A 26960-nucleotide genomic window follows, 5' to 3' on the forward strand; every position below is an offset into this window, starting at 1 on the left:
GCCCGTATAACTGCTTTAGACTCTATTTCACATTACACTCAGATTACTTATCTCATCCACGGCTGTTTCTGCTGTAGGCTCGGCAAAAGCAGCTGGTTTTCTTACGATAATACTAGCGCCATGGCAACTATGCATCCTCACGTGACAAAATAATAGTAAGCTCGTTAAATCACTGCACGTGAACAATGCATAGCGATTGGATAAACCTAGATTTTGAGCATATGTTTTATCATGCCTGAAGACGTGGAGTATATTAGAAAACAAGGTGGAGTTTTTGAGATTTATTACCCACCCAAAACAGCCTAAATAGAGTCAAATTCTAATATAAACACACTACAATATTTTATCCAATCAAATTAGTATTATAGATTTTTGCTTTGACAAACAAGTGTAATACTATTTCTATTGGCTAATCGCTTAACATATTTCAATATAATACATCAAGCTGCTATTGAGAGTATTATACAGTAATACATTCACTTGTTGGATTAGTCATTAAAGCTCATCCTTGGACTCGTGTCATATTCTACTCTTGCTGTTGTATAACTGTAGCTTAAAACTAGTAGTCCAAAATACTTCCAGTTCATGACAAAAGTAGACCACAGTTCTGTGATATAGTGATCATATTGGAATTGGTGGTCCAGTTTAGTCTCAGTCTAGAATTATTGGTTCCATTGCTGACATAACATTTATTATGGGGTTAGTGTAGGAAGTAGTTGTTTGTGATTTCTGTTATATCAACAGGCAAATTTTTCTTTTTAAAGTTTTTTATCCAGATTAAGATAGTGGAGTGATAACCTCTTGAGCCCATAAACAGCTCAGCTTATGTACTTCACCATGTCAATAAACTGCTGGCATTGTAAAAATAAAACAAAGATATTATATAAAATATATTATCATCAGCATCAACATTATAAATTATGTCTGAAATTATTCATCAGCATTGTGGGAAATCTCCCAAGCTGACCCAAACACTGGTGTAGTAAACAAGTTGATGTTGTGCTACTTCTAAAAACCAGGCACCATGCAGCTAGCTAACTCATCTGGAATTAACCAATTATGTATTACTATTTTATTATGTTGTAAAAATGCATATTTAATATAATCCTCGGATTTAGTAATTCATGAAAGTTAAAAAAAAAATTTCAATTACGTTGCTATGCACTGTTAAGGAAGCGCTTGTTAAACAAACCACTTTTAACAACATATTACAGAAGTATCTTCTAAACTGTTTCATAGTTTGGCTATACTCACAGCAAAATAACAATGCTTTCTTATAATGAGAGATAGCATGCTTATTAATAGTGAATATGCTATTGAATGCAAACAAAACTCTTTATTTTAAGCGGTATCAGGCTAAAACAAGATTATGGGCTTTCTAAAATTTAGTGTGTTATGTTTACCATAAGTTCAAGCATGTAATTTAAACTTTAAAATATGATTAACATAAGATGATAAATGTGACTGAATTTGACAAAACAAGGCTTTGACGCACAAAGCTTTGTTAGGAGATATGGCGATTTTAAGGAATCATTGTGTAATAACTTCCCAGTGCCTACAGCTGTGCAAACAAAATTTGCACCAATTGTTCATCTGTTCACTAGCTATCACTGAGTGGGTGTATACATTTCTGATACCCAAAATTTGCCCTGTTTTGAGCAGCTTTTTTCGAGCGGGTAATAATATCACTGATGGTAGTACTAAGGGTGGGAGGGTGTGGGTGGACGGTGGTCTTAATATACGGGTATAAAATGGAGTAAGAAGACGATTGGAGTCCAGAGGCCAAGTTTGGGCTCTCCATGACCCTCCATGGCCCTCAAATTACTCCAAATTGACTGAGAACACTATTGGCGAGCTCTCTGTGAAGTCCCAGCTCACTACACACCATTATCACAAAGCCATGGCCATTTAATGGTGCCAATCTCACACTCGTGGCTTTGACAGGGTCGGAAGAAAGCTGCTACAGAAACCAGACTTTCCAGTGCTGAAGGAAGTACAGTGTGAAATATGATAGTGTATTAGGCCAGCAATCCATTTCTGGTAAAATCGTCAGTTTGATTTTGTGTGTGTGGAAGCCTTGTTATATGAAATCCGGTCACAAATATAAAAAAAAACTTTCATAACCTTAACATTAGAAGTTAGATTTGTTTGAGGAAAAGCCACTAGCTATAGTTATCTTACATTCTAAAAATTAGAACAACTCATCTAAATGGTAATACAATGACTTATGCCACAAACGTCTGTGAGACAATCACATATGTGACCCGGTCTGCGAAAAGGGCTCTTATAGCCTTTCCAATTGCATATATATGGTAACCCATAACTTGACTGGTGAATATGGTACAATCCTACAATTTGGTCACTCAACAACCCTAACCTGGCAGTAGTTGTGGGTGTAATTACATGGTGATAGCTTTAGTAGATTAGGAGTTACGATTAGCCAAACATGGATAATTGGAAAGGCTATAAGAGCCCTTTTCGCAGACCGGGTCACATATGCACCCCAATTCTCCGCTCTTTTGAAAGAGACCTCCTTGCTATATCACAGTAGCACTTTGTATATTATCTGGGGCATCTCTGTCAATAAGCTATAAAATCTATTGGGAGATACATTTAGACAAAAGTACATGGCTAGCTTGTCATTTTTTGGATGGCATTGCCCACACAGCAATGCATGGATCTACCTACAGGATACAAACCAGGGTGCCAACTTTTAAGATTAAGTTTATGTCGTACTCTGTATACTTTAATGAAATGCAAATTTCACTGAATCATTGCTGCAAAGAGTTAATATAAAACCGAAACCCACAATGAAATCTAACACTGATGATATTGGTTTCTTATACATTTTAGTAGTAGAGCGTAAGTAAGGACAGATGCAAGTACTGTAAGTTATTACCTTATACCAAAAATACTGTTAAATGTTACAAGTCTTAACTTTCGTGTAGTTACATGCATTCCATAGTGTTATCAAATGGAAACGTAGGGGTATAATGGGGACACACAACAAGAGACCAAATCCAAGAGTTCCCTACCAGAAATAAGTATACTGCTACCAATAACAGAATTTTATTAGGCAAGATACTCTAATTTTCAGTGCATGGTTCTTAGAATTAGTATTATATCTTCTAATATTTAGTATGCCATTCTTTAATTCAAGGAAAAGTGTACTTGCCCAAGGGAAATATAAATCATCTAGATTCAAGAGTAAAATACTCTTATTTCAAGAGCAACAGGTTTTGCTGTGTACTGTTTTCCCCACAAATTCTCTCAACAAAGCCACAAAACTGCTGTTCATTTTGTTCGCGAATGTTGGGGATACACCCCCCTTTCCAAGGGATAGGCTATTCCTGGTAGTCTATGAGGCCTGCATTGTTGCTTCTCAATTGTTAAAGGCCTGTAAAACCTGAAGGAAAGGTAATTCACAAAGTCTGAGGAGAGTCGCCACAGCCATATTTCAGACTGCTGAAAAGAAACCACCTCAGAACAAATTTTACCAGTGCGTAAGTTAATACAGACTTCATTTCACTTTTACTTCTTACATGTAAAAGCTGCTTTTATCATTTGTGACCGGGCCTGCGAAAACAGAGCATGTGGGCACAACCTACACAACATCACTCTACAGGTCATATCTCAGTACTGGAACAGGATATTCATATTTTGTTACCTGCATCATAAAGCCAATTAAATTCTTACTAGATGCTCAAATTTGCATTGCCATAGTGTACTGGTACAAAACGTTATGAGTGATGAAAGTTTGAAAAGGTAGGCAAAAATCATGTGCCCACATGCCCTATTTTTTGTAGGTCCGGTCACATTTAATGATTTTGCTCACGTGGGTGAGTACGGACAAACACAGCTAGGTAGACAAATAGGTAGAAGATAGGTACACACATACTTTTACAAAAAAATTCAGTAAACCAGGCACACACCCGGCCTTTGGCCGGCTGTGGGTCATCTGGTTTAATTAATACACTGTTGAAATGATATGATTAATCCATCTCACCAGATATGCGAATCGTTAATGGTAAACTGTTATAGTGCACTTCCCCAATTGTCGCGATACAAGATACATTACCAGCATCTTCTGCAGTTAATTCAGTTCCAGTCACATTTTGCGTTGTTTGACCATGAGGAAAACAACTTGGATTACCATTATTGAAAGCTGTATTAGTATAACATTGTGTAGTGTTCCACTGGTAAGATGTTACTGTGAATATGGACCCTTCTGTTGATGTCACCAAACATGACAGTGTGACATTACTCAATATGGGATAATCAAATGTGTTGGGTTGACCACTGACTGGTGTACCAGCTGGATGACTCACTATAATTACATCTGTATGGTGGGAGAAAAGGCAAAAAAATAAATATACGAATAATAAACAAGCAGTGATACTATTAATTATAGTATATTAAAAATTTAAAATTGAAATAGGGATCCAAGTGATAAAAAGTAGTGAAATAAGAGATGAACAATGGTAGTTATTACAGCATAGCTCAAAGGTAAATCCCTACTTTGGCAATGAACACAAAATAATTGTTATACCATGCCAAAGTAGAGATTTCCCACTGAACTATGCTGTAATAGCTACCATTGTTCATCTCTTGTTTCAAAACATTTTATCGCTTGTATCCCCACTTCATTTTTGTATTTATAATTTTTAATATACTACTTTGTTTAGATTTTTGTTAAAAAAATACAGCTAGCTATAAACATGTGACTGTTCTATTAGGGTGACTATTATATTAGAGTATCTCGAGTCAGCTTGCAGAGATGTGTGCTTGCCCAATAAGGGGTGTGGTCATTGTGGTTTCGATTGATTATTAGACTAGAGTATCTTGAATCAGCCTATGAACTTGAAGGTGCATGGTCACAAATACATCTACCATAAAAGGGGCATGGTCATCGTGGTCTTGATCGATAGATCGATGACATGTAGAATATAGAATGGGCATGATCTTGTGACCTGTCATGGAGCATCGGTGCCTCTGTACAGTTACGTAGTCTAAGTGCTTAAATAATTGTTTGGCGTCTATTATGCTGTTAAAAGAAAGTGTTGATATGGAAAATTAATGCCTTGGTATGGTATCATTGGATGAAGAAGAAGACAAGCAGCCTGATTGAAGATAAAATAAAGACAAGGCTCACAGGGCATACACTTGTCAGAACCCAAAAAGGCACATCCCACCAGTGAATTTTTTGTTGTGGTGTAAAATGGAGACTGTTTGCTGCTTTGTTTGGGCTCTATCCTGGTGACACTGGTCAGGCAGTGAAGTAGTGAGACTAAAATTGGAGTTTGAGCAATTTAAAAAAAATTTATATCCAGCCACCTGTAAGTGTTTTGTTGCACATAGTGATTTTTAATGTATTATAAGTACTAGTAATAGCATGGGTAGCAGTGAAATTTGGGATAAATACAATAAGAGTGGTATTTATCCCAAATATCACTGCTATACCCATGCTATTCCCAGTTAATACCATACTCGCTGCATATACGCTTGCTGTGCATTAGCGTTGCTGTGTACGCAATTTGTCACTATGTACTAAACATACGTAAAAACTAATTGGTGCTACATTGTTAACATAATTATTCTAGCCAATGAAATTGCAATTACAACTTTTTCACTGCCACCAGTGAAATCGGAATAAATTTCACTGCTACTATTGAGACTTTTATATGGGCAGTGAAGCAGGTATGGTATTAAGACTAGTACTATTCCGTAAAGGCGATTTTCGCCACGTAAAATGTCTGTAGGATGATTTTTAAAGGCAGAATTTTGTGACACGTGAAACATTCACCATGATCTTTACTTAAATGGTACGACCGCAAAGTTTGATTCAGTGAAATTGTATCCACACTAAAACAGCCAAGCTGAAAAAAGATATTGTCTCATTCAAAAAGGACAGATTGAAAAATGTTGTGAAATCAAAAGTGATGGCCAAGACATTGTAGGTTAATGACAAAAATTAGAATAACAACAATTCAGGTGAATTAGTGTTGAACTAGGAACTAACCATTACCAAGGACAGAGTAAAAAAATTGTGAAATCAAAGGTTGCAGCCAAGAAATAGCTGTGATGGTAGTTTTATGGAAAAAAATTAATAAGAGATGCACCTATTTTACAACTTGGCTGTTTTTGTATAGATATCACTTCTTTTTGTAATTTCCATCCCCATTGCCATGTATGGGCTAGCTTTAGGGGTTACTTTTTTACTAGTGATTTTTTGGTGTATTTATTTGTTAATTTTTGGGTAATATATAAATTATTATGACAGCTGAACCCACACATACTGCATCAAAAGAAAGAAATGGTGCTGCACGTCCCAGCTTTCAATTATCAACTGAAAAGTAAAGTATCCATTCCACTTTGTTGTCAACCATGTTGAACCCGTTACACAGCATTATGAATCAACTCAATCAAAAATTGGTTCAAAAAGCATATTTGCAATCAATATAGCCACTATGGAAATACTATGAAAAATTGATACGGACAATTTCTGTTGAAGCCATCACATGCTACTGCCAGATCAACTTGAGCTGTCAGCAAACATAAATGGGACACAAAGGAGGACACTGGTAAGTCTGTGAAAGAATGCATTGTACATACTGAAGTATGCCAAAAGGCACTTGTCTGGCTGAAGCGACATCGAATAGGGAAAAATTAAGCCCGTACCCTTACTGTTATCGAATTATACTTGTCTGAAAGCATCTGTTAGTCATCGGTCAATCAGTCAGTCAGTCAGTCAGTCAGTCTGTCTATCTGTCTGTCTGTCTGTCAGTTAGTTAGTCAATCAGTCAGTCAGTTAGTTAGTCACTCACAAACAAAAAAAAATTCTGTTTAATAAATTTATTTTAAATTCCATAGCAACTTGTTGAAAGCATTTTGGGTTGATCTGAAGGCTTGTTTGAACTTAGCTTTACCTAACCTTATCGTTGTCAGGGAAAGACGCTAGTTTTGGGTAATGTGTTTTCATGTGACATGCCCAAATCTTTGTGGCACCTACTATACAGTATACTGTTGTATATGATACACACAAACATACATGCATACAAACAAACAAACAAACAAACAAAAAGACACACACACATACATCATATATACACATTAACACTTACTTAAAGTACCAGAAACCACCATAATGTTATGACTATCATTTCCAATAGGATTCTTCACACTACAAGTGTATGTCCCAATATTATTTGTACTAAAAATATTGATCATGTAGTCACTACGATAGATTGAAGCAGTACTAGTCTGACTAATTGTACTGATATTAGTAGATGTTGTGATTGCTACACCATCCTTCATCCAGGTGAATGTGTCTGGTGGAGAACCTTCTGATATACATGATAATGTTAGTGGTGCACCAATAACACCAGCAACACTGGATATTGTAGTGGTAATAACTGGAGCAGCTGTGTGATTAATTGTATTGACAATAAATACAATAACTGTATCAATATTGACTCACTTCTTCTTCTACTATACACTCCCACCCTAATACTCTCCTCCATCATACTACTGTTCCTAATAGTACAAGTGTAAACGCCTTCTGCAGCTCCATTAGTTAATCCTTCACAATAGTGTACACTTATCACTCCAACAAGATTACTAAGTGTTCCTCCACGCGCTTGAATTACTTGTCCACTAGTGCATTCTCCATTTGTAATTACTGAATTACTGAAATATAATCTACCCAAATCAGCATTGTTCTCACCACCACTAGGTCCCAATCCAGTTACACAATGGAACAATAGACCCAAACCATTTATAGGGATAATAAATGAATAATCAACAATCCTGTTATTAGAGGTAATCTCATTACTACCAGTACTCTCTGCTCCACCAGTAATGGCAATTCCTACAACAGTATAATTATGCAGTAACACATCAAACTGTATCACTGATAATGAGCAACCATTCAGTCAACTCATAGCTACATGCACATAGCAGATAACAAGGGTAGTGGAGAGTGAAGGCAATTTCAAAGTGATTTATTTTTATTAAACATGTATAGATCAATAAAAGTATGGGAGCAAGACATAATTTTCCCAGGCCCTCTCCTCCCACTTAAATTAGATGACAGTACATTTACACTAATTTAATGATTAAAGCATAGCATTTACTTGAATTTATCATTGGAGCCTTTCTTGTGAAATGTCACATTCCTTTCCTCATGTAAGTGCTATATATTTCAGTACTGTCATAGTAAATGCAATAAAGTAACAACCAACTGCATTTGCTACTACTGCTTGTGCTAAATCCTTTCTTATTGGATTTGCTTCAACATTAACAACTTTACTTATAAATAAGATAACAACTTAAACTTCAATTATGATACAATTATCTTCATCTACAAGTACTATATGATGTAGTTTAGAGCCATTGATAAATGTGACCAGGCCTGTAATAACAGGACACGTGGGTACATAAAATTGCCTTGTTTTTCGAACTTTGATGGCTCATACGAGTAACTTATTATGCCATCATCCTATGGTTATGCATTATTAAACAATAATCAGTATTACACCACAAGTACAGAATAAAAATATTCTATTCGATTACCAAGTTAATACAACCTGTTATGTGACAGGCTGCAATTTATGCCTAATCACCCTATTTTTGCAGATACTGTCACAAATTACGGATTGGATAGAATGGGTTGACAAGGTTTCTGTGCTGTGTAGAGACCCAAGGACAATGTGAACAAGGCTATATCCACAAACATAATTACCAAGACCACAGGCTGAGGTAATTAATTGTTGGTAGCCAAGCTCACATTGTCTGAGGGGGTCTCAATAGCATAGAAACTGATGTCGACCCATTCTAAGTGATTTAGAAAATTTCCTAGGTTGATAAAGAGTGAGAGAAAGTGGCAAGCTGTGCGTGATAACATTGGGATTTATCCTTGAGTCAAGTTGATTGTGTCAATGCCGCATGACATTCATAACCGTTGCAAGATTATAGTGCCAGTATCAAGTAGTTACTATGCCAGTTTAGAAGACGCTTATCTTTCCCAGAAAGTAGCTATTAAGAAGAAAATTGTAAATTCTAGCATCGAAATTCATCCTTTGAGATTGTTGTGTTAGCACCACACAGTGCCGGATATTAGTAGTTATTGAATGCCTAGCTGAACTCTAACGAGGCCTGTCTCATCCAGAAAGTAGTAATACTAAGCTAACAGTAAGGTTTTTGGCTTTGCCAATTTTCATTTGTTGAAGGTAGTAAACAACCATCGGACAGACTACAGGGTACTAAATATTTAGTAACCCTACCACAGGTTTCTATAGTATTACGTAAACGCAGACATCAAAGGAAATGTTATGTAAATTTTCTTAGTACAAGTAGAGATTCAGTATTTTAAACCTGGATTTTTGGAAAGGCTATAGTATTTGGTAGAAATAGTTAATGGAGTTACATATTATTGCATTTATATTTTACTGTTGGTTATTAAAACTCATCCTTAGACTAATGTCATAATATTCTATTGTTGCTGTAGTATAATACATTTTAAAACTAGTGGCCTAAAATACTGCCCAGACCATGCATGACAAAAGTGGAACATAGTTCTATGATATAGTGATCATATTGGAACCAGTGGTCCATTTTAGTCTCAGTTTAGAGTTATTGGTTATATTGCTGAAACAACATTAATATTGGGTTAGTGTAGGAAGTAGTTGCATGTGATTTCTGTTGTGTCGATAGGCAAAGTTTTCTTTGAAAGGTTTCTTTTAGCCAGATTAAACTACTGAAATGATAACCTCTTAAGAACTCATGACCAGCTTAGTTATAAGTACTTTACCATGTCACTAAACTGCTGGCATTGTAAAAATATAACAAAGGGATTGTATAAAATGCTGTATCATCAGTATTAACATTAAAAATAGTGACAGAAATTATTCAATGACATCTGTATTTTGGAAAGTCTCTCTAGCTGACCAGTATAGAAAATGAATACATTGCTGAAATGACATGATTAATCTAACTCACCAGATATGTGAATTGTGAATGGTAAACTGTTATAGTGCACTTCCCCAATTGTTGCAATACAAGATACAGTACCAGCATCTTCTGCAGTTACTTCAGTACCAGTCACATTTTGCGTTGTTTGACCATGAGGAAAACAACTTGGATTTCCATTATTGAAAGCTGTATTAGAATAACATTGTGTAGTGTTCCACTGGTAAGATGTTACTGTGAATATGGACCCTTCTGTTGATGTCACCAGACACGACAGTGTCATATTACTCAATATGGGATAATCAAATGTGTTGGGTTGACCACTGACTGGTGTACCAGCTGGATGACTCACTATCCTGACATCTGTATGGTGGAAGAATGAACAAAAGAAATAATTACACAATCCGTAAACAAGCAGAGATACTACTAATTATACAGTGAAATTTGTACCTACATAATAACAACCCAACTGTAAAAATGATTTGGTACCATACAAAAGGCAGGGTGAAAAAAGTTATGAAATCAAAGGTGATGGCCAAGAAATTGCTGTGATGGTAGGTTAATCGAAAAAAAAAAAAATCAGGTGAATTGTGTTGTACTAGGAATCAGACCAAATTCACCTAAATTGTTGTTATTAAAATTTAACCTGCCATCACAACCATTTCTTGGCTGCTACCTTCAATTATACAACTTTTTTCACCCTGTCCTTTTATATGCAGCTGCACCTATTTTACAGCTTGGCTGTTAACATGCTGATTAGTGTGGCAATACCCCAGGTGGTGTGCACTTGGCATATTCGAGCAGTGCACACCCCTGGGGTGCAGTCATCACTTACCATGTATTTAGTATATGTGCATACAAAATGCACATGACTATATAATGTTTTCCTAGATATACACACCATCCTTCCACCACACCTAACTCTATTACCTACATTTTTCTAGTTCTAACCACAATAACATTTTCCACAAAGCCATTAAGTTTACGCAACAACACCAAACAAACACTCATGCAAGTATCAACCACATAATACATTGCACAATTGCCATAAAACATACATAACAGCACAAAACACAATTAACATTCATACAGATATCTACACACACATACTTTAGGCAACTGAGAAAATTGTTGGAGTAGGGTGTAATAACTTTTGCACAAACCATGCAGGAAAGCATTGTGGATATGGTACAATACATAACTGGATTTACAATTGACCATGAAGCAAACATGTCTTCCAATTAGTACAAGATTGTAGCAACACGACATATATGCATAGCAATACAACATGATAGCAGCAACCAATGAATAATTACGCAAGTTAAATTTAGCGTAATTGATTTGGTTTGACCATGCACAGATAATTAGCACTTCATCCACCTGCCCTTAGTCCTCAGTTGCTGTTTAACTATATAAGTTCAATATCACTAATTGGACGCACAACAACTAAGCAAGCAAACAATGCAACTAAGTTAAACATACGAATATTTTATACGTGGACAACCATCCAAAGATATAACAATATATGCACTGGCACATATACTTAATCCATGGTTTCAGGTGGGAGGGAGGGAAGAAAGTTTTCCATTCACGAACACACTATAGCGTGATCTCGTGATCTCAAGCCTGTCAAGCCAGTTCATTACAATGAATCATTATGATGTCATTACATCTCATGTATCCTACTACATCTCATGTATCCTGACCCATAATCAAAAATTTTAGGTATGCATATATAATAGATCCAGTGGCTGCACTCGTATTGGCTTGGGTGATTGATCACCCTGTACAGACTATCAGCCTAATAAGTGTTACATAATATTAGCTGTAACATGAGGAATTTAGGATTTTCCTTATATATATATGCGTTCAGGCAGTCAGGTGTACATACCAGGCAAAGCCCTCATGCCCGTGTTACAACAATTACATACATACATACATACATACATACATACATACATACATACATACATACATACATACATACATACATACATACATACATACATACATACATACATACATACATACATACATACATACATACATACATACATACATACATACATACAGTGTACGCATTATTATTCATACTTACTTAAAGTACTAGAAACTACCATGATGTTATGACTATCATTTCCAATAGGATTCTTCACACTACATGTATATGTTCCAATATTATTTGTACTAAAAGTATTGATCATATAGTTACTACGATAGATTGAAGCAGTACTAGTCTGACTAATTGTACTGATAGTAGTAGAGGTTGTGATTTTTACACCATCCTTCATCCAGGTGAATGTGTCTGGTGGAGAACCTTCTGATATACATGATAATGTTAGTGGTGCACCAATAACACCAGCAGCACTGGATATTGTACTGGTAATAACTGGAGTACCTGTGTGATTAATTGTCTTGACAATAAATACAATAACTGTATCAATATTCACTCACTTCTTCCTCTACTATACACACCCACCCTAATACTCTCCTCCATCATACTACTGTTCCTAATAGTACAAGTGTAAACACCTTCTGCAGCTCCATTAGTTAATCCTTCACAATAGTGTACATTTATCACTCCAACAAGATTGCGAAGTGTTCCTCCACGTGCTTGAATTACTCGTCCACCAGTGCATTCTCCATTTGTAATTACTGAATCACTGAAATATAATCTACCCAAATCAGCATTGTTCTCACCACCACTAGGTCCCAATCCAGTTACACAACGGAACAATAGACCCAAACCACTTATAGGGCTAATAAATGAATAATCAACAATCTTGTTATTAGAGGTAATCTCATTACTACCAGTGCTCTGTGCTCCACCAGTAATGGCAATTCCTACAACAGTATAATTATATGTGAGGGGACATAGAAAAAGAAACCTATAGCAGTTGGTCATGGAATTTTAGTTATGCTAATCATAGAATTCCACAACTTGCCAACTATTCATATTTTAAATTTTAAGTCAATACTCAATTGTTTTATAAAGTTATAAAGAATTTAAATACAAGTCTAATTTCCTAATGTACAGTGTATGTAATTTACTATATTCACCTAACAATAAACGGTTCAAATTAAAAAGTCTTTATAGGTCCCTTTTCCTATGCCCCCTCACATATAGTAACATGATTATTATACATCAGACTGTATCATAGTAATTTATTTTTATTAAGCAAGCATAGATCAATAAAATTATAGGAGCAGGACATAGTCTCCCGAGGCCCTCTCCTACCAGTAAGATTTAGATAACAGTACATTTACATCAATTTAGTGATTGAATCATGACAATTACTTGAATTACACCATCAGAGCCTTTCTCGTGAAATGTCACATTCCTTTCCTAAAATAAGTGCTATATATTTTTAATAGGGTGTGTGTTTTGGGGTTAACTGCATAATTATACTGTCACAGTAATGCAATGAAGTAACAACCAACTGTGTTGACTGCTGCTTGTACTAAATCTTTTCTTATTGGATTGGCTTGAACATTAACTTATAAATAAAATAACAAGTTGATGTTGTGCTACTTCTAAACACCAGGTGCCGTACAGCTAGCTAACTCATCTGGAATTAACCAACTATGTATTACTATTTTAATATATATTGTGCAATAATGCATAATTAATTTATTATAATTCTCAGGTTTAATAATTCATGAAATTTTTGTAGTTCTTCAATTGCATTGATACTGTATGTACTACTAAGGAAGCGCTTTTTAAGCAAACCATTATTAACAACATATTATGCACAGAAATATCTTCTAAAATGTTTTATATTTTGACTGCAGAGTTTTCCCCACAAATTCTCTTGACAAAGCTTTAAAGCTGCTCTTCATTTTTGCTCGTGTGCGATTGGGATACTTTCCTCTTTTCGAACTGAAAGAATAGTTTATTCCTGGTAATCTACAAGGCCTGTAGTGCTGTTTCTCAATTTTTAAACACCTCTAAAACCCAAAGGGAAGGTAATTCACAAAGTCTGAGGAGAGTCGCCAGACCCATATTTCAGACCGTCAAATAGAAACCACCTCAGAGATAAGTTTAACCAGTGCATAAGTTACATATTATAGCTGATTTTGCTTAATGGTTTTGCTTATGTGGGTGTGTACAGACAAACATAGATAGGTAGATAGACAAATGTAGGTATACACACACACACTCATATGCACTTTTATGTAAACAATTTCAGTTAATCAGATGCGTGCCCACAGCTGGCCTTTGGCTGGCTGTGAGCACTCTCCTGGTTTAAAAATTTTAATTTTGATACAATTGTTTTCATCCACAAGTACTATATGAGCCATCAGTTTAGAGCCATTGATAAATGTGACCAGGCGTGTAATAACAGGACATGTCGGTACATAAAAGTGCCTTTTTTTTCAAACTTTGATGGTTCATAACTTCTTATATCATCATCCCACGGCCGTGCATTTTTTTCAGCACTTACCAAACAATAATTAGCTTTAAATACAAGTACGAAATACAAACATTCTATTTCACTACACAGCAAATTAGTGTTCCAATACTACCTATACAAACTCAGTCTTTAGTCAGTATTGGAACAGCTAATGTAAAATAGTCCCTATAACTAGACAGATTGGACCCCAATAACTCCTCAGTATTCTGTGATCTGATTTTGTCTGAACATAGATAAAATTAGTTCCAATACCAAAACATAGATGAAATTAATACAGGCAGTATTTGTATATGAATTATGCTGTGGTACAAGATATATACTGTTATGTGACAAGCTGCAATTTGTGCCCTAGGTGCTTATATTTTCACAGGCACAGTTGCAAATATAGAAATTCAGTATTTAAAACCTGGATTTTTGGAAAGGCTATAGTATTTTGCAGAAATGATCAATGGAGTCACAAATTATTGCATTATAAAATTTCGTACTGTAGTTATTAAAAGGTCTTTTTTTTGTTTTATGATTATTCACAGAACTTAATAAATGAGTGTGTGTGCATCCTCGGAATCGTGTCATATTCTACTCTTGCTGTTGTATAACTACATTTTAAAACTAGTAGTCCAAAGTACTGCCCAGTTCATGACAAAAGTGGACCACAGTTCTATGATATAGTGATCATATTGGAATTAGTGGTCCATTTTAGTCTCAGTCTAGAACTATTGGTTCTATTGTTGACACAACATTTATTATGGGGTTAGTGTAGGAAGTAGTTGCGTGTGATTTCTGTCGTATTGATTGGAAAATCTTTCTTTGAAAGTTTTTAAAACTACATTAGGTTACTGGAGTGATACCTTCTTAAGAACCGATGAATAGCTTAGCTATATATGAGTACTTTACCATGTCACTAAACTGCTGGTATTGTAAAACTATAACAAAGGAGATGAATACAATGTGACCCAGTTTGAGAAAACCGGTCTTATCACCCATGTCAGCAGATTCGATTTTTCACCCAGGACACACATCTACATGAATAAACTGTCTAATTCCACATTTAAAATCAGCTATACTTGAGTGGTCTGGTTTTGCTGGCTGCTTTTCTCAAGCCCAGTGGCGATCCGTATGTGTGGTGTGGGGCCTTAATGGAGCTGTGGTCAGCCTGGGAATGACTGTATGTGGCTGCACAGCTCTGTGGTGTTGAATAACTACCTCTGTTGTGAATCTCCTTTCATTTTAGCCAGTTTTGAGATCTCAATGGCTCAAAACTTGCCATGGCCTAATTCATCCCTTGGCCTTCCTTTTCAATTTTTGAACACCATCTTGCCCGCCTTCCAGGGCCCCCGCCTCCCACCCAATTTGCAGTTCGCCTGATACAGTCAACCTCGGTTTAAAAACTATCTAAAATGGCGGGAAACTTAGTTGTTGGCTATTTGCACAGTGGATGCTCTGGAAGGTAAGGAATTGGTGTAAAACGTGTGAAAATTTGGTACACATAGCTTCAACCATTGGCGAGCTACAACACACTAAATACTTAAAACCGGCATTTCTCGATACTTTTAAATAGGCGATAAGCCAGGTTTTGTCAGACTGGGTCACAAATGTTGTATCATTAGCATTAACATTATAAATTGTGACTGAAATTATATTTATCAGCATTTTGGAAAACCTCTCTAGCTGACCAGTATAGAAAATGAATACATTGCTGAAATGACATGATTAATCTAACTCACCAGATATGCGAATCATCAATGGTAAACTGTTATAGTTCACTTCCCCAATTGTTGCAATACAAGATACAGTACCAGCATCTTCTGCAGTTAATTCAGTTCCAGTCACATTTTGTGTTGTTTGACCATGAGGAAAGCAACTTGGATTACCATTATTGAACGCTGCATTAGAATAACATTGTGTAGTGTTCCACTGGTAAGATGTTACTGTGAATATGGACCCTTCTGTTGATGTCACCAAACATGACAGTGTCATATTACTTAATATGGGATAATCAAATGTGTTGGGTTGATCACTGACTGGTGTACCAGCTGGATGACTTACTATCCTGACATCTGAATGGTGGAAGGTTGAACAAAAATATAATTACACAAACAATAAACAAGCAATGATACTACAAAATTATGCAATGAAATTTCTATCTACACAAAACAACCAAGCTGTAAAAAAGATGTTGCCCTATGCAAAATGCAAAGGGTGAAAAAATTTGCAAAAATCAATGGTGATGGCCAAGAAGTGGCTGTGATGGTAGGGTAATGGCAAAAGGTTTAATAACAACAATTCAGGTGAATCTGTGTTGCACTAGGAATTCCCCTTAGTTGTTGTCATTAAAAAGTTTGCCATCACAGCCATTTCTTGACTGCCACCTTTGATTCACAACTTTTTTCACCCTGTCATTTTTGCATGGGACAAAACATATTTTTTACAGTTTACTTGTTTTTGTACAGATATTACTTTAGTTCTTTGTGTAAATGCCAACCTCAATGTCAGCCAACCTATATGGCCGGCTTTGGTGATTACTTTTTTACTTGTCAAACAGTATGGTAGCACTGTTTAAGAAGGGATCCTCCAAAAATGATGTGCGTTGCCTAAAATTCCGCCTTCAAAAATCATCCTAGAGACATCTTACGCCACAAAAAATGTGACTGGATCTTCGAAAATCGTTCTTATCGCCCAAGACAGGAAGTTTGATTTTTTCACACAAACACAAAGTTTAATGAATGCACTATCAAGTTTCACTGCCACAGTAGACCAGAGTGAAGTGGTCTGCTTTTGCTGGCTGCTTTTTCAGAGCACAGTGGCGAGCCGTACGAGTGGTCTGTGGTCTCTGGCCAACCAGATGATGGCTGTGTGTGGCTGTACAGCTCCGTGGTGTTGGACAATGACCTGTGCTGTAAATTTCCTATCATTTTAGCCAGTTCTGAGCCCTGAATGGCATATAACTTGGCCCAGTTCATCCCAGCACGTCTCTTTTCAATTTTTGAACATCATCTTTCCTGCCTTCCAGGGCCCCCGCCTCCCACCCTTCAGGAGCTCGCCTCCCACCCTTCAGGAGCTCGCCTGATACAGACAACCTAGGTTTAAAAACTATCTAAAATGGCGGGAAACTTAGCTGCTGACTACTTCTTCAGTGGATGATCAGGAAGGTAAAAAATTGCTGTGAAACGTGTGAAAATTTGGTATGCGTACCTACCACCATTGGCCAGCTACAACACACTGAATGTTTAAAATCGACGTTTCTCGATACTTTTAAATGGGCGATAAGACCGGTTTTCCCAGAGACAGTCACAAATCACCTTTATGAAAAAAAAAATATTATTCCATCTAACATGAAATACTGCATTAAAATCAAGAAAACACTTACCAGTGACCGGATATCAAGACACACGGTAGTGTGTCGTGCGGCCCAAGAAGCCGGCGCGCAACCCAGTGAGTATATTGACAGGAAGAAAGAAAACGCAATTTTCGCACCTCCGTAGCTCTGTGCTGCCTTGATGAAACAAGACAAATTTTGCTGTGCACATTCCCTCCAACTTCAGTACTCCACATTCCAAATTTGAGCGAAATCGCTTCAGGCATTCCTGAGATATGCGACTTCAAAAATTGGCTTAGTTTCTTCGTTTTTTTCTTCTTATTTTTCTTCCTCTTTTCGCACACTTACAAAAACTGCTATAAAACGCGAACACGTTATCCGATTGCCTTGAAATTTGGCACAAAGAAGGGGGGTAAAAAGGCGCATCTCTGTACCAACTTTGGCTGGAATACCATAAACAGGCAAAGAGTTATGAGCGATTATGCACGAAAAATAACACCAATATGTTGTCACGCCTACAGGGTAAACCGCGTATGGGAAGAAGCTGAAAATCGGTGAGTGAATAGGTTAACTATTGAACCTCAAACCTTTTGTGGTTTGAAAGAAATGGAGCTAAAAACCAGGAAGATACAGCGAAAAAATCAACAGTGTGTAACAATTACGCAATCGAGATTAGCTAATTTTTATTATTATTATTATTATTATTATGCTTGCCACGCCTACCAGATAAACCACTTGGGGTAATGCTTTGAAAATCGCTGTACAGATGGAGTTATCATCTTAGAAAGGCTCTTCAATGGTGTAGAAAAATCAGACTTAAAGCCACGGAGTTATAACACGAAATCCAACTTGGTGTAACAAGTGCGAGATCGAGATACTCTAATAGAGCAGTCATCCTAATAGAGCAGTCACCCTGAACAGAATTCAAGAGATCAGTTAGAAATAAGTAACCTGTATAGAGATCAGCTACAAACAAATCATCCTGTAGAGAGTTCAGCTACAAACAATTCACCCTGTTCAGACATCAGTTAGAAGAAGTTTTCTTGTAGAGAGTTCAGTTACAAACAAATCACCCTGTTGAAAGATCAGCTAGAAGATGTCACCTTATAGATAGTTCAGTTACAAAGAAACCACCATGTAGAGAATTCAGCTACAAACTAGTGACCCTGTAGATACATCAGCTAGAAGAAGTTACCTTGTAGAGAGTTCAGCTACAAAGAAACCATTCTGTAAAGAGCTCAGCTGCAAACAAATCACCTATACAGAATTCAGCTATAAACAAACTACCCTGTAGAGAGATCAGCTAGAAGAAGTTACCTTGTAGATAGTTTAACTACCAACAAATCATCCTGTAGAGAGATCAGCTAGAAGAAGTTACCTTGTAGATAGTTCAGCTACAAACAATTCACCCTGTACAGAGCTCAGTTAAAAGAGGTTTCCTTGTAGAGAGTTCAGCTACAGACAAATCACCCTGTAGAGAGATCAGTTAGAAGAAGTTACCTTGTAGATCGTTCAGCTACAAACAATTCACCCTGTAAAGAGATCAGCTAGAAGAAGTTACCTTGTAGAGAGCTCAGCTACAAAGAAACCATCATGTAGAGAATTCAGCCGCAAACAAATCATGTATAGAGAGTTCAGCTACAAACAAATCTCCCTGTAGAGAGATCAGCTAGAAGAAGTTTCCTTGTAGAGAGTTCTGCTACAAACAAATCACCCTGTAGAAAGATCAGCTAGAAGAAATCACCTTGTAGAGAGTTCAGCTTCAAAGAAGCAATCATGTGAGACTTCAGGTACAAACAAATTGTCCTGTAGAGAGATCAGCTAGAAGAAGTTACCTTGTAGAGAGTTCAGCTACAAAGAAACCATCATGTAGATAGTTCAGGTACAAACAAATCACCCTGTAGAAAGATCAGCTATAGAAGAAATCACCTTGTAGAGAGTTCAGCTACAAAGAAACTATCATGTAGAGAGTTCAACTACAAACAAATCACCCTGTAGAAAGATCAGCTATAGAAGAAATCACCTTGTAGAGAGTTCAACTACAAAGAAACCATCATGTAGAGAGTTCAGCTACAAAGAAATCGGCCTGTAGAGAGATCAGCTAGAAGAAATTACCTTGTAGAGAGTTCAGCTACAAAGAAACCATCATGTAGAGAGTTCAGCTGCAAACAAATCACCTGTAGAGAGTTAAGCTACAAACAAAACTCCCTGTAGAGAGATCAGCTAGAAGAAGTCACCTTGCAGGGAGTTCAGTTACAAAGAAATAAACCATGTAGAGAGTTCAGCTGCAAACAAATCACCTGTAGAGAGTTCAGCTAGAAACAAGTCACCCTGTAGAGAGATCAGCTAGAAACAAGTCACCTTGTAGAGAGTTCAGCTAGAAGAAGTCACAGTGTAGAGCTACAAAGAAACTAACATGTAGAGTTCAGAACTCAGCTACAAACAAATCTCCCTGTAGAAAGATTAGCTAGAAGAAGTTACCTTATAGGGAGTTCAGCTATGAACAGATCACCCTGTAGAGAGTTCAGCTACAAACAAATCACCCTGTAGAGAGTTCAGCTACAAACAAATCACCCTGTAGAGAGTTCAGTTACAAAGAAACCACCATGTAGAGAGTTCAGCTGCAAAAAAAATCAATCACTCTGTTGAGAGTTCAGCTAGAAGAAGTCACCTTGTAGAGAGTTAAGCTGCAAATAAATCACCCTGTAGAGAATTCAGGTACAAAGAAATCACCCTGTAGAAAGATCAGCTAGAAGAAGTTACCTTGTGGAGAGTTCAGCTACAAAGAAACCACCATGTAGAGAGTTCAGCTGCAAACAAATCACCTGTAGAGAGTTCAGCTAGAAACAAGTCACCGTGTAGAGAGATCAGCTAAAAACAAGTCACCCTGTAGAGAGTTCAGCTAGAAGAAGTCACATTGTAGAGAGTTCAGCTACAAAGAAACTACCACGTAGAGAGTTCAGCTACAAACAAATCATCCTATAGAGAGTTCAGCTAGAAGAAGTCACCTTTTAGAGAGTTCAGCTACAAAGCAACCACCACGTAAAGAGATCAGCTGCAAAAAACTCAATCACCTTGTAGAAAGATCGGCTAGAAGAAGTTACCTTGTAGAGAGTTCAGCTACAAAGAAACCACCATATAGAGAGTTCAGCTGCAAACAAATCATCTATAGAGAGTTCAGCTAGAAACAAGTCACCCTGTAGAGAGATCAGCTAGAAACAAGTCACCTTGTAGAGAGTTCAGCTAGAAGAAGTCACATTGTAGAGCTACAAAGAAACTACCATGTAGAGTTCAGCTGCAAACAAATCACCCTGTAGAGAACACAGCTACAAACAAATCGCCCTGTAGAAAGATTAGCTAGAAGAAGTTACCTTATAGGGAGTTCAGCTATGAACAGATCACCCTGTAGAGAGTTCAGCTACAAACAAATCACCCTGTAGAGAATTCAGCTACAAACAAATCACCCTGTAGAGAGTTCAGTTACAAAGAAACCACCATGTAGAGAGCTCAGCTGCAAAACAAATCAATCACTCTGTTGAGAGTTCAGCTAGAAGAAGTCACCTTGTAGAGAGTTAAGCTGCAAATAAATCACCCTGTAGAGAATTCAGGTACAAAGAAATCACCCTGTAGAAAGATCAGCTAGAAGAAGTTACCCTGTGGAGAGTTCAGCTACAAAGAAACCACCATGTAGAGAGTTCAGCTGCAAACAAATCACCTGTAGAGAGTTCAGCTAGAAACAAGTCACCCTGTAGAGAGATCAGCTAAAAACAATTCACCCTGTAGAGAGTTCAGCTACAAACAAATCACCCTGTAGAGAGTTCAGTTACAAAGAAACCACCATGTAGACAGTTCAGCTGCAAAAAAAATCAATCACTCTGTAGAGAGTTCAGCTAGAAGAAGTCACCTTGTAGAGAGTTCAGCTACAAAGCAACCACCATGTAAAGAGATCAGCTGCAAAAAACTCAATCACCTTGTAGAAAGATCGGCTAAAAGAAGTTACCTTGTAGAGAGTTCAGCTACAAAGAAACCACCATTTAGAGAGTTCAGCTGCAAACAAATCACCTATAGAGAGTTCAGCTAGAAACAAGTCACCCTGTAGAGAGTTCAGCTAGAAGAAGTCACATTGTAGAGAGTTCAACTACAATGAAACTCCCATGTAGAGAGTTCAGCTGCAAACAAATCACCCTGTAGAGAACTCAGCTACAAACAAATATGCAGTGTAAAAAGATCAGCCAGAAGAAGTTACCTTGTAGAGAGTTCAGCTACAACGAAACCACCATGTAGAGAGTTTAGCTACAAACAAATCACCTGTAGAGAGTTCAGCTAGAAACAAGTCACCCTGTAGAGAGATCAGCTAGAAACAAGTCACCTTGTAGAGAGTTCAGCTAGAAGAAGTCACGTTGTAGAGAGTTCAGCTACAAAGAAACCAACATTTAGAGAGTTCAGCTGCAAACAAATCACCCAGTAGAAAGTTCAGCTATGAACAGATCACCCTGTTGAGAGTTCAGTTAGAAACAAGGAATCCTGTAGAGAGATCACCTAGAAGTATCGCATTGTAGAGAGTTCAGCTACAAACAAATCACCTGTAGAGAGTTCAGCTACAAACAAATCACCCTGTAGAGAGATCAGCTAGAAGAAGTCACCTTGTAGAGAGTTCAGCTATAAAGAAACCACCATGTATAGAATTCAGCTGCAAACAAACACCCTGTAGAGAACTCAGCTACAAACAAATCGCCCTGTAGAAAGATCAGCTAGAAGAAGTTACCTTGTAGGGATTTCAGCTACAAACAAATCACCCTGTAGAGAGTTCAGCTACAAAGAAACCATTCTGTAAAGAGCTAAGCTGCAAACAAATCACTTGTACAGAATTCAGCTACAAACAAATCACCCTGTAGAGAGATCAGCTAGAAGAAATTACCTTGTAGATAGTTCAGCTACAAACAAATCACCCTGTAGAAAGATCAGTTAGAAGAAGTTACCTTGGAGAAAGTTCAGCTACAAAGAAACCATTTTGTAAAGAGCTCAGCTGCAAACAAATCACCTGTACAGAATTCAACTACGAACAAATCACCCTGTAGAGAGATCAGCTATAAGAAGTTACCTTGTTGATAGTTCAGCTACAAACAAATCTCCCTGTAGAGAGATCAGCTAGAAGAAATTACCTTGTAGAGAGTTCAGCTACAAAGAAACCACCATGTAGAGAGTTCAGCTGCAAAGAAATCACCCTGTAGAAAATTCTGCCAGAAACAAATTGTCCTGTAGAAAGATCAGTTAGAAGAAGGTACCTTTTAGAGAGTTCAGCTACAAAGAAACCATTCTTTAAAGAGCTCAGCTGCAAACAAATCACCTATACAGAATTCAGCTACAAACACATCACCCTGTAGAGAGATCAGCTAGAAGAAGTTACCTTGTAGATCGTTCAGCTACAAACAATTCACCCTGTAGAGAGAGCAATTAGAAGAAGCCACCTTGTAGAGTGTTCAGTTACAAAGAAACCACCATTGAGATTTCTGTAATCAATATAATATTATGTGACCGGATTTGCGAAAAGGGGTCTTCCACACACATCCAATTCCGTAACCGTTGGAGACCATAACTCAGTGTTCAAGTAACATATTAACCTGAAAATTTCACCACGTATTCAGCTATAGTGGTGCTCACCACTGTCCAAAATTTAATCTGAAGTTATCAATTGTCAAAGTTGGCAAATTGGATGTGTGTGGAAGACCCCTTTTCGCAAATCCGGTCACATATGTATTATACAGTATATATAATTTGTACATTTACTGATAAAATATTTAAAGTACATCTACTTCATCTTTTCTTCTTCCTGTAGTAAAGAATAAAACATAGGTTAAAAAAGTCCCAAAGCCGGCCTATGGCCGGCTTTGGGGTATACAAATACAAAAAGAAATGAAATCTAATCCAAAACAGCCAAGCTGTAAAAAAAAGTGTGCAGCCCTCAGAAAGGCTATGGTGAAAAAAGATGTGAAATCCAAGGTGGTGGCCAAGAAATGGCTGTGATGGTAGGTTAATGGTAAAAATTTTAATAATGACAATTTAGGTAAATTTTGTGAAGCGGCACAAAAATTCACCTGAATTGTCGTTATTAAAATTTTTACCATTAACCTACCATCACAGCCATTTCTTGGCCGCCACCTTGGATTTCACATCTTTTTTCACCATAGCCTTTCTGAGGGCCGCACCCTTTTTTTACAGCTTGGCTGTTTTGGATTAGATAGAATTTACAAAAACATCACCAAAACTTGAAATTTGGTCTGCATCATGCACGCACGCACACACGCACTCACTCACTCACTCACTCACTCACTCACTCACTCACTCACTCACTCACTCACTCACTCACTCACTCACTCACTCACTCACTCACTCACTCACTCACTCACTCACTCACTCACTCACTCACCACAGTCGCAAGCCTAGAAGCCAAACAAAGCAATGCACAGCCACCATTTTATGCCAAAATAACATACTAATCAGTGGTATGTGCCTTTTGAGGTTCTGACAAGTGTAGGCTCTTTGTGCCTTGTCGTTTCTTTTATCTTCAATCAGGCTGCTTGTCTTCTTCATTCAACGAAACAATATCCAGGCATTATTTTTCCCTATCAACACTTTCTTTTCTTGGACACCCGCCAGTAATCCTACATCAAATACAGGTACTTTGATGACTTACTATAAATTCGGGACATTCATTAGCTATTAACAGAGCCATAGCTGATTTCTTTCCATTTCACCTGCAGGAGGAAATATGCGGGTGTGTCATCACCTCTAATCTTGGACAGGAGCTAATCAGCTCATTCTCGTAAACTACTAAACCAAATCATATGAAAATAATTGATGTGGAAATACTTCACATAGCACTTAACTAAACCTCCAAATTTGAGCCAAAAAACTACTTATTTGGTTGTATTGCTAGAGTGGATTAAAGTTTCAGTTCGAAATTCTGTACCCTGACAAGCATCATTCATTCTTGAACAAGACCCAGTATTTCCTACACCAAATATTTAACCACTTGCTACCAACACCATCCATTAAAGCTATTCATAGGTTATAAACAGAGCCAAAGGTTATTACTTTCTATCACATTTATGGAGTGTTGTGATCAACTTCAAGTATTTCCTGGGATTTTATTGCTATTTTGGATCTGTTCTTGGTCATAGTCATATTGCACGAAAGCCACAGATTATCTATCTCATGCTTTAAAGGTTTCACTATAAGTGAGCTTATACACATTATGTGAAAACATGCTTATTCTATGGATTTACTTGAAGATTATATTGATGCATGTGTATGACACTTTATGGCCTGTATTAGCTAACCATGTAATGGGCTATAGTTATACCAGAAGGAGTTAAAATATGCCAAGTAGCTATATACTCACAATTTATTAAAATAATGCAGTAAATCACCTCTTTTGGCCACTAGAAATAGCCCAAGAAATAGTTGGAGCCAAGAATGGATGATAGGACACAGAAGCTATGTGTCTGAGAACAGGATCATCACATGCGTGCATATGTGGGGTAGGCTAGACATAATTCCTTTGGCGTTTTAATTAAACTATGTGTTGATGGTTTAGCGGTGACTACAAGCCATGCCCATAATAAATTGTCATGTTTTAGGCCATGCTCAACAGTAAACTGAGGTATTACATTTCTATGTAGTACCAGTCACTTGTCTAAGTTGTATAGCAGTAGTAAAATGTACTTAAAATCTGTTCACCATAAGTAATTTTACTTGTAGAATGCATCTAACTTTATATTGTAGACTAGAATGAGCTGTATATTAATGATTATGTCACTAATAACAATGAGGATGAGTGCTAGTGTTATTAGTGTATATTGAATTGGTGATCGGTATCAGCTAACTCTGTTGCTTAATATGAATATAGCTAATTTGGATATTGGCACAACACTAGTGGTGACACACCCACATATTTCCTATCAAATCCACCTTCACATGAGATGGAAAGAAATAAACTATGGCTCTGCTGGTAGCTGATGAATAGCCCTAAGTGATGGTTTGGTAGTAAGTCATCAAAGTGTTTGATGCAGGATTACTGGTGAGTGTCTGAAAATACATGGAATTTGTCCACGAAAACAGGATTTCAAACAGTGAATTTGATCTGGTCTAGTACAACAACCAAATACAAGAGGGACACATAAAGAAGACAGCATTTCTGTTAGTTATACTTGATTATGTGTCTATTCAAAAAATAATAAGTGTGCATAGCTAATAGCCACCAAGAGAGGACTAGCTCTTATCTGAGATCTATACAAAGTGAGGTGCTTAAACCTCTACAGAATAACAGGATTGAATCATTTGTTCTATATACAAGTTTATTAATATTTTTGTAGTTCAACTCTCTACACAGTGACTTGTAACATAGCTGAATATTGTACAGGGTGACTTGATTGCAGCTGAACTCTCTACTTGGTCACTTGCAATGTACTTGAATCCTCTACTGGGTGACCAGTTTGTCACTGAATGACTTGTTATGTATAGCTGAACTCTATACAGGGTAAGTTAAACTCTTCACAGTACGATTTGTTTGTACCTCAATTATATAAAAAATGCCTTGTTGCTTTGCTGAACTCTCTGCAGTAATACTAGTTGCTTAGCTTCACGCTCTATTAGTGCTATTAATGTGAATGTTCTAAAAGAGTATTTCAATTATGCATTTTATACATGTTTGTTTGCAACCATCCAATTGTTCTATACCACTGCAAGGCCTCATAATAGTTAAAAACCTACCACAAGGATTTGTGTGATTTTAAAAACCCGAGGCAAAGCCAAGGTTTTAAACTCACAAAGATCTTAGCGGGTGGTCTCTAACTGACTTAAAAATTGGTGTGGGTCTATTGATAGTAGTTGATAGTTTGTTTAATTGTGGGTAGAATAAAACATCATCATGTCATCATATTGTGCACAAAATATACATTGTTATATCTAAAAGGAAGATCACTGACTCCTGAGGGAGGCATAGCAGATCAGTGATCAATTGTGTGATCTGTAATGTTACTGTAGCACATTGGTGTTCATTAGTGAGGTATGCTTGGTAGTGACTCCTTTAACTGCAGATAAGAGGTATTATTTTAAAGAACCTCTCCAGAGATCCCTAACCATTTTAGAGAGCCTCTCTAGAAGTCTCTTAGTAATAGTTAGACACCTACCATGAGGATCTTCATGATTTTAAAGATGCAAGGCAAAGCCAAGGTTTTTAAGCCACGAAGATATGAGTGGGT

General features: G+C 37.0%; 1 protein-coding gene across 1 annotated transcript in view; it reads right to left on the reverse strand.

The window, feature by feature from the left end:
* The window catches only part of LOC136247129 (hemicentin-1-like), a 198533-nt gene that overhangs the window by 63471 nt on the left and 108102 nt on the right, over nucleotides 1-26960 (reverse strand). The window contains exons 26-32 of the mRNA XM_066038753.1: nucleotides 16106-16438; nucleotides 12421-12810; nucleotides 12065-12364; nucleotides 9997-10329; nucleotides 7478-7867; nucleotides 7122-7421; nucleotides 4007-4339 (exon numbers count right to left, since the gene is read on the reverse strand). Of these exons, the coding sequence (XP_065894825.1) occupies nucleotides 4007-4339; nucleotides 7122-7421; nucleotides 7478-7867; nucleotides 9997-10329; nucleotides 12065-12364; nucleotides 12421-12810; nucleotides 16106-16438 (2379 nt within the window). The remainder of the gene's footprint in view (nucleotides 1-4006; nucleotides 4340-7121; nucleotides 7422-7477; nucleotides 7868-9996; nucleotides 10330-12064; nucleotides 12365-12420; nucleotides 12811-16105; nucleotides 16439-26960) is intronic.

Source organism: Dysidea avara, chromosome 2 (assembly GCF_963678975.1).
Source record: "Dysidea avara chromosome 2, odDysAvar1.4, whole genome shotgun sequence".
NCBI classification, from domain to species: Eukaryota; Metazoa; Porifera; class Demospongiae; order Dictyoceratida; family Dysideidae; genus Dysidea; species Dysidea avara.